This window comes from Falco cherrug, chromosome Z (assembly GCF_023634085.1).
Source record: "Falco cherrug isolate bFalChe1 chromosome Z, bFalChe1.pri, whole genome shotgun sequence".
NCBI classification, from domain to species: domain Eukaryota; kingdom Metazoa; phylum Chordata; class Aves; order Falconiformes; family Falconidae; genus Falco; species Falco cherrug.
In genome coordinates, this window is record NC_073720.1 from 799,694 (window position 1) to 813,665 (window position 13,972).

Below are 13,972 nucleotides of genomic sequence, written 5' to 3' on the forward strand. Positions count from 1 at the left end.
CGCTACTTTATAGTAAAATATAATTAAACAGATTTGCAAAAAGCCCAGCTAAACTGATATTTCTATTTTTCATGATTATTTTGAAACTTATCAAAGCACTTAAAATTCTCAGAGTGATCTTGGTATTTTATATCATCTCACTTTTCCTAACAGTTTTTTTTGTTGGGTGGGTTGGGTTTTTCTCTTTCCTTAAAAAAAAAAAATCTCATTAATTCTTTAGATTATTCAAACATTTCGAAAGCCACGCTGAGAGCGCCTTGCATAACCTTTCTCTGAGATCTGCAGCAACGAAGCACAATGAGCCCCATGCCGCTGTGCAGGACACGGCCTGAGTGCAGGGCGCGGGACCCCTCAAAACGGGGTACACAAAGACCACCCCAAAGGGCGCCAGCACCTTGCTGCCCACCTAATGACACGCGCTCCAGAAAGGCAGCAGCTGCACTATGGGCAGATCAGTTGGCTTCCAGAGCCACACAGCAATAAGATAGTATGTTTTATTGTGAGTGTCATGGAGACGGTGTGAAAAATCAAGAGCCATAGGCAGTGAGTGGCAATGGGTCAATACTGTTCACTGAGACATTGTGTAGATAATCAACAACAAGGCCCTGGGTTCTCTCTGCGCTGCAAACAGCTGAGGGGCAAATCAATACAGCCATGGGAAGGACACTGCCCGGCCCTGCTCCCCGCAACACACCGCCAACCACGGCAGGAAAGCACCCGAAAAACCACATGAATGCCAGCTTCGCTCGTGTCTGACACTGGGCACTGGCAACACCACCTAACACTCAGAAAATATTTAATAAATAATCTAATAGGAAAGAGAGAGAGAATATCTAACCTCTATACTAAATTACAGAAAAAACTATTAATCATTAGGTGTAATTTCTCAGTCAGTACGTACAACCACCTTTCTTGTATACCAAATAAAAATGTGCTGGAAGTAACAAAACACCAAACCCTAGAAAATATTTTTGTTGCCTATTATTACAGTTAAAATGCCTCCCTTTTTTCTACAGGCACATCACAAAATCCAGGTTATTAGCACCCTGTTTCACCTATAGCGTAAAAATAAAGGAACCACAATCAGAGTGCATGTTTGGGCCAGCAGTTTGCTCTTCTGCTGGTAATTACTACAGATTTTTCCACCAGCTATAAACTCTGTTAAATCTGTACACAGTTTCAGTAACACAAACCCCACACTGCTCAGATCCTGCCATCAGCTGAACTTAAAAGGGACTTCTATTTTTTCTTTTTTTCAGCATGGCTGTGTGATATGAAAAACTAACATTTTAAGCTTTATTTTCATCACCATAACTATGCTAGTATGCATGGTGCTAAGTTACCAGATTATAGTTTCATGAATTATTCAATGCAAACATCACAAAATCAAAAGCAATTGCAAAGCAAAGAATCTCCTTCTTGTATGGGGATTTCTGGTATTTTCTTCAGGCATCTCCAGAGCAACACGGCTTCAGCGCAGCAGGGCAGCACCCCGTCAGTGGCAGTGACGCCCCGATACCTGGCTGCCTTGCTCCCCCACGGGGCCTGGGCACAAAGATCTCCAAGTGAAGAGCTCATCTGGCTTCTGCCTCGAGCTGGCACCACAGAGCCTGCCTGCCCTCCTGCCTGCCCTCCTGCCCACTAGCTCGCACAGCTGCTCCCCGCCTCCCCAGCCGGTGCGGGGCATCCCCAGTGCCCCGGAAGATGGGGCTCAAACACCCCATGGCAAACAAGGCTGCCACAAGCTCTCACAGCTCACCTGAGCCTGCTCTCTTGATCTCAGAAATGAGAAACGTTGCCCCCAGAGCAGGTTTCCAGTCTGAAGCACCAGAGCAGAGATGCTGTGCAGACCAAATAGGAAGAAAAGATGTGCAGTTCCAGGAAAAAGGGAGCAGAAAGCCCTTCTCCACCTCCAGGAGGGATTGCCTACTTTTGCATGTGACTCAAAGGGATGGGAGCATGTTGGTGCAGGCACAGGTGCCCTCCCAAACAGTCTCACGCCCATAAGTCAGGTGGCTGCTGGAGCACAGTCCTTTACTGCACATCAAGCCTGTAAAACCACCCCAGCCCATTTTTGGGAAGGGTGAGCATGGGGAGCATGGGGTGAGCTCAGAGAAACCTACCATTCACTCAGCTTTTTGAGAGGCATGAAGAACAACATGTTTTTAGTGGTAACATACCTAACTCTGGTTTCTACATGCACCACGTACAGAACTCATTGCTCCGTAAACGCTGCCAGCAGGTGCCCTGGTGCTGCTCTCCAGAGGCATCTGTGGAGCCCAGAGGCAGGGGGGCAGAGGCGGGGGGGCAGACAGGGCACTGAGCCGGGGGACTGCACGCTGATACCGCCAGCCCTCCTGCTCGGGGGACAGGTGACACCCCGGCGATACCACTGGCCACAGCCACCAACCCCCGGCTTCAGCGGGGCCAGGGCAGCACATGCACGCCCTCAGCTGAGAAGGGTGCTGGCTGTCTACAGCGCCTACTGCCATAAGCCAAGGTTTTAATGTAAGCTGCAATGGTTTAATTGGTAAAGAACTTTTATTCCTGAATGCTTCTCAGAGCTGCTGCTCCCAATAGTCCCTGGGAGCGCAGAAGGTGACGGTGGTTTAGACTGGCTTTGGTGTCAAAGAAAAGAAAACCTCAAAGATGCACCTCCCCATGCAAGCTCCTGATCTGTGGGGGCTCAGCGACCCGAGACCCACAGCCTACACTAAGGGACAGCCTTTGCGGTAATTTAGTAATGACCTCCAAAAACCACATCCGGAGTGAGTAACAAAGCTAAAGGGAGAAGAGGAGGTTCTGTACGACAGGAACGCACACAACAGGGTGCGACAAGGACCTGTCAAAAACGTGAGCTCTGATGTGCAGTTGCACCTGGCAAAATGATATTAGGATGAGAAACCTTTCAAATTTCTGCTTTTGTGTGGTTTCATAGAAGGTGGGAAGGGAAAGAAGGTTTGGGGAAGCTCTGCAGCAAGACTGAAATAAACACTGAAGACAGTGTCTGTGCAGCCTACAACAGAAACTGGCATTTTGCCTAAGGAGGATTAAGAAAAACAGGGAGTACATTGTGGAGAAGGAGTTTTGAGAGTCCTCTGGTTTTTTCACCTTTCAAAACAAAGGCTGAAAGTGAGCATTAAGGCTGCCTGTAAATAAGGCACAAGTGCAAAAACCAAGGAGAGGAACCAGTTATTTAAGCCAAAGGTCAATGGTGGTACAAAGACTTAGATAGCTATAACTACATCAGTCTGGGAATAAAAAAAATAAAAATAATATTTCCAACCCATGATATTTTAACCCATCAATACTCTGGAACAACCTGCTACTGGGCGTCGAGAAACCCAAGGCTTTTTCAGATGCTGCTCGCTCAGCTGCTACAAGAGAAGCTCCCATGCCTGCTGCAGCAGGGACAAGCCTTCATGTCCCAAGGAGATCCCACCTGCAATACCCACACTTACCACTCCTCTTCCCTTCTGCTTATCTCTGAGGTAATCTCACTTAACATATATCCTTAATGAAAGGTATGAATGGGGAAAGCAGCTCCCCCTCTTCTTACCCAATCAGTAATTCCGATGCCTGACTAAAACCAGCTTATGTGAGAGGTGCGATGGGGCAACTAATAAAACTTCCATATGCATTTCAAACTTCTGCTTTCAAAACACTAACATATTTACTAACTGCAAAATTATGTTTATGGCTTCAGGAAATGATTCAAAGAATCATTTATTTTTTTAAATAGTGAATGACTAAGCTATTTTTTGATAGTGTGTTTCTGGCAACATTGTTCAAGAAACTTTATAAACAAACAGAATGAGCTTAAGCTAGATGATGGCCGGTGTTAGAGAAACATTTTTCTCAGTAGAAATGAAGCCGCAGCTAGTACAGAAAGTGAGAAGGTCCCAAGACGAGAGCGGGATGGAAGGAGGCTGGCCAAGGGCTCCAGCTACTGTCCCAGCGTGGGCGACTGCTCACCCACCAGCTCTCACTCTGCCTTACAGCAGGGCCCCTGACCCTCATCAGCACTCCTCAGGCACCTGTCCTAATGTGTGCTCGACTTAAACATACCAAGGCAATTAAAGTATTTTGATAAACATTTTGAAAGGCTTTAACTTATGTAAAGTAAAAATTTGAGATTTTTTCCAATTTCAAAACTTTTTCATCTATACAATCCTGAAGCTATTTCAAATCTTCTGAGCAGCTGAAATCTGCAACTGTGAGAAATAACTTAAAATATCAGATTTAGAATAAGAAACCTGTATCCAATAGATGGCGTTGCCCTCTAATAATCATATATCTGGCAGTCACCAAATTTTTCTATCTCATGAATAATAATAAAACCTGCAAAGGACCCTGCCCTATTTATCCTGCAAGTCCGTTCAGTCACACCCATCTCTGCTTTCCATGATCTACATGGAAGCATATGAAGAATGTAAGAAAACAAGTGCTGTGAATATTCACCAACACATCAAACTATGCAAGCAAACAATCTACCGATAGAAAACTGGAGTTAGTTCGAGGTGAGACTGACGTGGAGCATAGTGTGCTTCTGAGAAAAGGCTGGCAAATATCAGCTATGCACAATCCCCTTCAAACAGCCAGTGGTTATTAGACAGAATTCACTTTAAAAGAACCAAAGGAAAAGGTAAAGAAGAGAAAAATAGGGTATTTTAGCAGCCTGCCAAACCAAGGGCAAACCAAGCCAGCTGGGTGATTTTTGTAGAAGGTTTAGCCCCATACACATGTGCAGCTGTAAGCACCTTCGCTGTCCTGCCCACCAGCACCGCCGGGCTTCTGCCGAGCTGCCGTGGGTCCCAGGCTGTGTAAAGGGAGTTACAGACCCACCTGAGCTCACGTGCCACAGGCAGCCATGCCAGAATTACCCGCTATCTTAACAGCTCCTCTGCTCACCCAGGAGCCAGCTCGGTAGCTGAAGTATGCGTTGGACAAAGTTAAAAGCACAAGGATGACAACACTGGTTAAATGCTGCTGCCAAATGGAAGGAGGGGTTTTGTTACCAACTCTCCTTATGCTCTGAAAAGAGAGATGTAAGGCAGTGTATAGTTGTGCTTTTTACCTCTCCCCCTCCAACAGCATCAGGAATTAGCTATTGCTTTGAGATGCCAAAGCTTCACAGACTTATTTGGACTTTGCACTCTCCACTTTCAGTGCGGTGATGCCCACCAAAAGGAATTGTGACCAGGGGGATGTTAGCTGCTTCATCACACTGGCTGCTGAGTAGGCAGAAAAAAGTCACACAACACGTGCAGGCTCCTTGCACAATCAAGGAAACTTCTTTGGAAAGAGGGATACGCACAGCTCTGCAGCACCGTGGTCATCTTGGCTAGGACTGCAGGACAGCAAAGATGATCAGTGACATCGGATATATCAATACACAGCTGTTCTTGTGGACCCATTTTGTAGTTCAATTAATAAATCATGATCCAAATGACTTAAGATAAAACAAGATAGAGCATTCCATACTTCCTATCTGCCTGCATTATACAGCTATTTATAAAACAAATCTGGCCATCTTAGCTTCCATAGGAGTGCTGTCTAAACAAAATATACCAGAACATACAATGTTGTCAGCTACTAGATTTGGGAAATAAACGCCAAAACTTCAGAACAGGAAGTGAACCAGCCACATACACCTAAGCATGCAGTTCTACCAACGGATCTAGTAGGAATGAATCTATGCTGCCTTCTCTATAATGCAGATTTTCTAAGGACTAAAGATAACAGCTTTTAGAAACAACAAAAAAAATATATTTACACACACACACCAAGGCAGATTAAAAATACAGATATTTTACCCAAGCTTTACATGAGGACTATTGAAATTCAATAAGAAATAATAGCTGATCACATAGTACAAGGAATAATAAAGAAAATTACCAATGAACTTTTCTGAAAAGAGAAGGCAAATACTTCGTCATTTAAACATTTTTAATTCCAGGCACTCATTTCAACATTATCCTTAAGTATATCCTCTTCTAGGTCACTGGTAACTGGTAAGAAAATATGTATCTTATTTAACATCAGAAAATTGTAAATACCTCAAACATAAGCATCACAACATTTTGCAGAAAGGAGTTTTAGGAAAAGAAAAAACAACCCCTGAGTGGATTTTCTCTGTGACTCCTACAGTAGGCAAGTATCCTGCTATAAACCCTAACTTCAAAAAAAATCAGATTTTTCATTTATTTCAGAGCAGGGGTATCACCTAACTTTAGGCTTTCATTATTAACCCATCTGTAGCACTCATTCAGTTGCAGTGAATGAAGACAGTAGGGCTCTATATACTTGGAGTCCTTCATTAAACTATTGATCCCCTCAGCATTATCCATAATGTTCCAGCAGCTTAGCATGTCAACTGATGCAGAGCTTGCTGCTCTTTCCTTTCAATAACTTCCACACTTTATGGCGAGGAAGTCACAATGATTTATTTACCTGACATTTCCCAGTCCGGATGTCGTAGAGGGCCACTGAACCATGGCGAGCTCCCACTGCTATTCTGTGACTCCGCTCGTAATAGCTGACCATGTAGAACCTGAATTGAACATTATAACAAGTAACAGGTGAGATCTGATCTGCCTGCATGATGTTCCAATTAATTTGCAATGCCATTGGGTAATTAACATTAGTGCTAGAATGGAGATTTGATTCAAAAATCCATCAGCTGCCAGTTTTCATACTTGGCATTCAGCAAAGCCAACTGATGTTTGCTGCATCACCACAGAATCAGATCACATTTATTTATTTTTATTATACAGTGTTCAACACCTCCACTGTGTTTGGGAATAATCTGTGATTATCACCAGATTCCCTGAATGTCCATGTGCATATCTTGTTTATAGTGGCACACCACAATAATGCTGCATGTCAAATGGTTAAACAAGATAATCTAACACCCTGAATGACTTCAGAGCACTTTTCCTTGAAAATTAAATGAGAAAGACTGAGAGAAAGTATAGAGAAAAATATGCAAACTCATAAATTTTTGATTGGCATAAAAAAAAGCAAATTAAAATTCATCAAATGCTCTCTAATCCAGTAACATCCTTCAGGTGAAAAGGATCCGAGAAGCCTGCAATTGTCCTTAATGTCCAGCGTGGCTGTATGACATCAATTTGAATTCAAACAATTGCAAAAGTCAAGGAATTTCTACACCCTGAAGCACAAGAGTGTCAAAATCCTTATTTCAAATTCAAATCTTTGGGAAGATCACTGTGCCTTTCTTAGAAAAGGGAGAGCAGACCTGTGAAAACTGCTGACCACACTTCAATTACATTTTAATTTTACAGTTAGATTTTACTATAATAAAGTCTGCCAGAGATTTCCAGAATCAGTTTATAAAAATACGTTGCTGACAATATTTATGGCTTCAAACAACAAATCCTGCAGTGATCTATCTCCCTGTTCTTCAGGATTCCCAGAGTACCATAGCAACTGCTCTCACACAGGTGTGATACACTTGTTTCTACAGTGCAGGATGGCAGTCAGGAAGAAAAACAGCACAAAACATGGTGTTACAGAAAAAAAAAAGAAAAATAAAGGAAATCAGTTGTTGTGTGGGAGAAAGGGCAAGAGTAAGTAGCTTGGATGCACTTTTGCATCCTGCCCCTGCGCAGGGAAGGTGCTGCAGCAGAGGGGTGTAGATGACTTCAGGCAAGACCAAAGGGAACGTTCCGACCATGAAAGACCTGACAGCTCTGCTGGTAATTCCCACTCGAGAGGACAAGACAAGACAAACCCCACTTTGGCTATACCAGTTATTTCATCTAACTCTTACCCTACCTCGAACGGCCAGAGTGTCAACGGTGAATGTCAAAGCCCCTGATGAGAGCCCACAGGCCACCAGACATACTAGCCCATATGGCCACGTGCTGTGGCCAGCACAAAACCCTCCCTTCCCAGAGCGTACAAGGATGACGATGGGCAGCTTTTTAATGCTCCCTCTTCTTGGGATATGGAAATATTTCCAGGCCACAAACCATCTCCGCTACCTTCTTTTGCAGCCAGCACCTGCCTTATCAATCTGCTTTTCATATTCCTTCGGTCAGTGGCACCAACACAGCTTACTTATTATTCAGTAATAATAATAGTTTCTCATTTATTAATAAGATGACAAAAAGAAGCACTTAGAAAAAAATCAAAAGCTGTGGCAAATAGCCTGGGAGCAGGAGAGGCAGGAGCCAGGCATGAGAACAGCGATAATGCTGAGGGCAAACAGGTACAAACAGGAGGGTCTAGAGCCCCCCATGCACGGTGAATAAGGGGTGAATGCTCTCTTAGTATAGTCTCACATTTTTCACTATTTCATGTCAAACTGCAAACACCTGCACAATTAAAGTGGTGCCCCAAGTGAACAGGGAGGGGGCTAATTTTTTAAGGCTATTTTATATAGCCAGCAAACTCAGGATTTATATACACACTTAGAAGAAAAACCTCACACACTGCTTGATCATTACAAGCAAAACGGATTACAACAGAAAGTTTCTATATAAGTTGTTTTACATCCCCATTAATTATATTACACTACTGAATGGGCACAGTCTGCTTGTCTCCTCCAATAGATTTAGAAAGAGAATATCACATACTATTATATGTAAGCAAACAGCATTTCTCTCCTTACTGCATTTAAATGCCCATTTAGACAGAGTGCCAAGTCAGTAATTTTCTTTGAAAAGCAGAATCCATCAGACCACATAACAACAGAGGGTTTGGGGGGAAAAGGCTTCAAGGAAATAGATGCTTTTCAGTTCAATTTTCTAAAAAATTACTCCTTAAATTGACATACAGTTGTCAGCTCTTTAGCTTAATTCTTTATCTTTTAGTTAGCCTAGCATTGCTACAAGCTCACAGAGATTTAAATATTTTAAGCCCTTGCACCCCTTTCTAAACCTCCATATGGTCAAGTTCAATATAGAATGACGTGCCAGCATACATTTAGACTATGCTACAAACTCATTTTTGGAAGCCTGGCTGGTGCAGCCACAGCCACCGGCAGCATCTTAGTGGAGACCCTGCCCTGGGTGCTGCCCCATTACTGCTCTGCAGAGAAACTTGGTGTGAGCAACTGGGTTAAGGGCTTCGCAGGAAAATGACACTACTCCCTCCAAATAACAGCGAGCGCACTGGCCAGTTGGGAATGGGGCTGTTCGGGCTGGCTGGGGTTTATGCTGGCACTAGAAAAGCCAACAGCAGCAACACTGTGGTTCAGTGAAAGCTCACCAACTGCTTTAAAACCTGAATTAGTGACTGCTGAAGTATCTAAGAGGTTATACAACATTTTTTTAAAAAAATTAACATTCTAAGTTGAAATGCTAAATGTTCATCAAAAGGAATTTGTTCATTAACATCACAGCTTCATTAATTTCAGACTTCAGTATCTTGCAATAGGCAGAGGGGTTCTGGATTATAATTTTGATACTCTTTTCATCCTATTTCACATTTTGTTCTTTTTTCTTTTCCTTCTACAGACTGACGCTTCAGGCTCACTTGAGCATTATCACAACAGCACCTCCAGCTGATGGACCCTGATTCCTTCAATTATACTCTCCAAAATCCTAGAAATCATCAGGGCATAAAAATTTGTTGTACAGCCTCACTTTGCCTAATCCTCAAAATCTGCGCTCTTCCTATAAGGCTACTCCCTAGTAAAAAGATGTATTAAAACCACTTATTATTTTTAATTTAATCTGTCTTCCTGTAGGAGACTATGCCATGACACAGACTGCTTGAACTCGGCTGCCTGTACTAAATACATGACCTGACCAAGCAGAGTGCATCAGGGACCACTCAGCTGCAATGCCAACTGCTGAATCTGGAAAACGTTTGAGTCAAACAGGATTTTGCAGCCTTCAATGTTACCCTTTCCAATTTTAAAGAAATTGAGAAATATTTCATAGTCATTGCATTGTACCTCAGTACTTATTTTGATAAGAAATGGGTTTGTATAGCGCATGCCAAAAGGCAGTACAATTCTCTATAAAGAATAACACTTAAGGGAAAACTAAATAGACACCATAATCCTATGCTGTAAGATCCGATATCCAAAACCATCCGCAGCGATGGATTTACCTCAGCGCCAGCCATCAGGACTGAGTCAGTCATGCTCACAGCAAATAGTGGCATGACTGCTACATTTGTACAACAGTGAAAAAAAGCTGAAAACCCAAGAGGAATAATAATCAGGTACTTCAACCGAGCACAGTGCCGCTCCCAGCCCTGGGTTTAATGTTCTGCTGAAACGGGAAAATCACTTCCAAGAGACCACAGAGGCACAACAAACGTTTGCCATTACAGCCCCGAGTAAGGGACTTCCACAACATCCTCTGAGGGAGCAGAGCCTGCGCAGCAAGCACCAAGGCACACGAATGATCTGGCCACAACAGGGGTGCGCAAATAACTCAGTACAGCAGAAAGGGCACTGGGATATTAAAAGAAATAACAACTGGATTATGTCAAAGTACTTCCACAGGGAATCTCTCCAGAGATTCAACCATTTGCTAAAATTTGATGAAATTTTCCATTGGGCTGAATGATCGCATTGGTGGGGTGCTGCATCATTTTTACAATGGCTATAACTATGTAGAATAGGAAATACTAGTACTTTAGCAAAACTTTAAGATAATGTATCACTATAAAAATACAACAGGACTAGGGAGATTTTTGCGCTAATTCCCACTTACGCTTGCATTTATGCTTTAAGGTAAGCCTTTTAAAGCATCAGGAAGAAGGAAGATTACCTCTATCAGTGTCCTACCCATCAACAGGGTAATTGTTCCTTTTCTTGAAACTGTTCAATATTTTAATAGCTCATTAAATTAAATTGTAATGGTTGACAGATGATTATTATAATTTATTGGTTGTACCAGTTTAATAGCATAACTGGGACATATATTGTAGTCTAAAGATACTGTAAATGTTCCCATTTTATCAATCATGGTTTATTATTTGAAAGTACCATTTTCGGAGTGAATTAGAACAAGCCCAAGACAAAAGACAACTGACGATGCTCAACTCCCAGTGAAGGTTAGCAGAGGCCGGCATCTGAACAGCCCCTCGTGCCTTTCAGCACCCTCCGAACTGCCAGGTCATGGACGACGTGAGCACAGGACAGCCACTGTGCTTCTCTTTCCCTATCATTTTGTGCAAATTCATCCTTGTGATTTTACAGAGCTGCCCAGCACCACAGAGTTTGAAACACTGCCCAAGACATTTCCACATGCTGCAGAGTGCAGGGCAGCTCTAAGTCACCAGCAGTGCTCTCTATGCTTTGTGCGGTTTAATTTCAATTGAATCTCCTGCATCCAGTGTGAGCATCCAAAAATAGTTTCTAAAATCCAGGGAGAGGGCAGGCTCCTACCACAAGGGTGAGGGTGCTACTCGCTGCCTACAACAAAAGCTTTTGTGCACAGCCTGCTCCCTTGGAGGATGCCTGGGAGACGGTGACAGGGCAGCAAAACCAAGGCTCTATTCCACAAAGGCATTTGGTACTTTCTATTTCTTATCTCAATTTCACTGACCTTTCCTATGGGATGGCATGGCTATCCACCTGTGCAAATGGCTCAGGAGGACTTGGAAGTGCCTGGTCAGGAGATGGTCTCCTCCGATAACTATGCCCTACTGCCAGCTACTAGGCGGATTACAGCAGTTAGCTATTGCCACAAAGGAAATAATACTTATTCCCAAAATTCTCCATTAGAAGATGTTCTGGAGGACAAAACGGAGTTAGGCTTAAGCTTTCTATGAATGAAAAGTGTGTTTGTTATTTGGCTGAACTCCTGGTACGAGAGCATGCTCTGCTGAAGCACTGTGCTCCTAAAAACAGACCTTGAAACGCAAGTAAAGGGCTCCAGCTTTGACAAGCTGGGAAATCTCGCTTTGACACACACCTTACACTGGCTGCTTGTGGCTTGGTCTGGATGCACTAAGGGAGAGCAGCTGGCTGCAAGGCATTGCTGCAAGCCCCCCCTGCTGCAAGCCATGCCATGGAGTGTCTGGGAACACCACCTCAGCCCCCAAACCACATCTTTGTGTTCTGCTTTCTCTGTTTTCTTTTTTCCCCAGTTGCTTTGATGGTAACAATTAATTCACCCAGGCAGATTGTGCATATTGGAATCTAACTTGTTATTCAAGTACATTATTCTCATTTTTGTAACAACACAGACTGAGATAAATCCTTTGGAGGAAGCTGCTCAGCTTGTGTGGCTGCTCCAATGGTATAGCTACGATATATGGAGTGGTAGCAGGACAGAGTTTTTCATGTGATTACACAACATTTTCCTCTTTTTGGACTTTTTAAAACATCCAGCTTCAAGGAGTTGTTAATGCTTTTCTTTGCTCATATGCATTTCTGTCAGATGTGGTAGAGAACTAAAAGCCTACAAATGCTTATAGGTGAGCTAAAAACACTCTTCGCATTTGTTATTTTAAGGTGCAAACATCATGTAAAAGATTGTTTCATTCTTAAGTAAGAAACACATCCTGCTGGTGACCCTGCAATTTATTTCACAGTATTCTTGGAGGAAGAGCTCACCTGCAGATGGCTGGAAAGCATTCCTGAAGACCCTTTTTCTTAACTAAAGATCCTTCAAGGCAATACATGATGATGTCCATAACCTTGGAAACAAAAGTTAGAATAATTTGACATATGGTATTTTATGTTTCATAATAAAAGTTCTAATAGGCAAAAATAGAGATTTTTTGTGCTCCACTGCATCTTTGATACCTAACTTTAAAATCAATTGGGATGAAGCAAACCAGAACTGTCCTGCCATGATAAGAGTTCACAACAGCAATGGTACTGGCAACTGGAACCATGCAGAGTACCCATGAACAGATATAAACCAACAAACTGCCCATAAACATGAGCTATTGGAGCTCTGTAAGTACCTCTGGTGTGAAAAAGGCCTCCGGGCAACAGTATCAAAGTTACAAACCTGTTACACCATCTGTACCTTTCTTCGACAATACTCGTAAGCACCAATGAACGCAACAGATAAAAACATCCAGCACGTTCAAGTACCAAGGCGATGAGCACAAGCTCTCTTGCTTGTTTTTTTTTTTCCCCAGCAATGCAATTTAATGCAATTTAAATTCAATTTAAGCTTTTACAGTTCAAAAAAATGAGCAGAATGGTATAAAACAAACAAATCCTCTTCACACACAAAAGGGTTTATGGTCCACACAAAGAAAATCTACAATTTGACTCCAGGCTGACACATTATCTACTGTTGCATCAAACCCACAAGCAGATCTGGCAGAACAGCCTTACCTCCACCAGAAGGTCCACAACATCGGTAGGCATCTTCTCAATAAGTATCTCGATGACTCTCAAGATCTCTCCTTTAGCCCGAGCAAGGGTGGTGGTGTGAATATTCTGCTGAGACTGCGTGTTTGCTGCCAGGGCAGTGTGCCTGTGCACCTACCAAAGAGCAGGGTTACCTTAAGGAAGCCTGTACCGTGCAGAATGCTTGGCTTTAGTTTAAGACCTATGGATTATTTCTCCCTCCCCTGTTACTCATCATCAGTAGAGCCACCAATGTTTATCCTTGAGGAAGTTTTTCAACAAGGACTCATCTCCTTTAAGTAAATCTTAATCCCGTAAAACTAAAGGTCAAGATAAGGAAATGCCTGGGTCTTCATTACATCATTTCCATGCACCTGTACATCTTTTTTTAGGTATTAAGTGGCTGTTTTGTAACAGGGTTCTTTTTGGCTGGCCACTGACCATCTCCCATCCTATTGCTTTAGCTCAGCCAAAGCTCCGGGCTGTATCTAGGCTACCATGCCCAGCCAACACGAACCTCACAGCAGTGTCTCCTCTTCCTCACCCTGCAAACCCCATGGCTAAGTCTCTGCTCAATTTTAATTCATACCTAATGGGGTCATGTGTGTGCTGCTCAAAGGAGGCAGGATTTTACAAATCGCTATTGGAAGTTTATGTAACCAGAATACAACA

At 42.9% G+C, this 13,972-nt stretch overlaps 1 protein-coding gene across 5 annotated transcripts in view; it reads right to left on the reverse strand.

Moving 5' to 3' along the window:
• Window positions 1-13,972, reverse strand: part of WDR7 (WD repeat domain 7) — a 143,185-nt gene that overhangs the window by 23,481 nt on the left and 105,732 nt on the right. For all 5 annotated transcript variants that reach the window (XM_027803586.2, XM_055699777.1, XM_055699778.1 and 2 more), the window contains 3 exons: window positions 13,286-13,435; window positions 12,548-12,630; window positions 6,454-6,553 (listed from right to left, as the gene is read on the reverse strand). In XM_027803586.2, coding sequence (XP_027659387.1) covers window positions 6,454-6,553; window positions 12,548-12,630; window positions 13,286-13,435 — 333 coding nt within the window. The remainder of the gene's footprint in view (window positions 1-6,453; window positions 6,554-12,547; window positions 12,631-13,285; window positions 13,436-13,972) is intronic.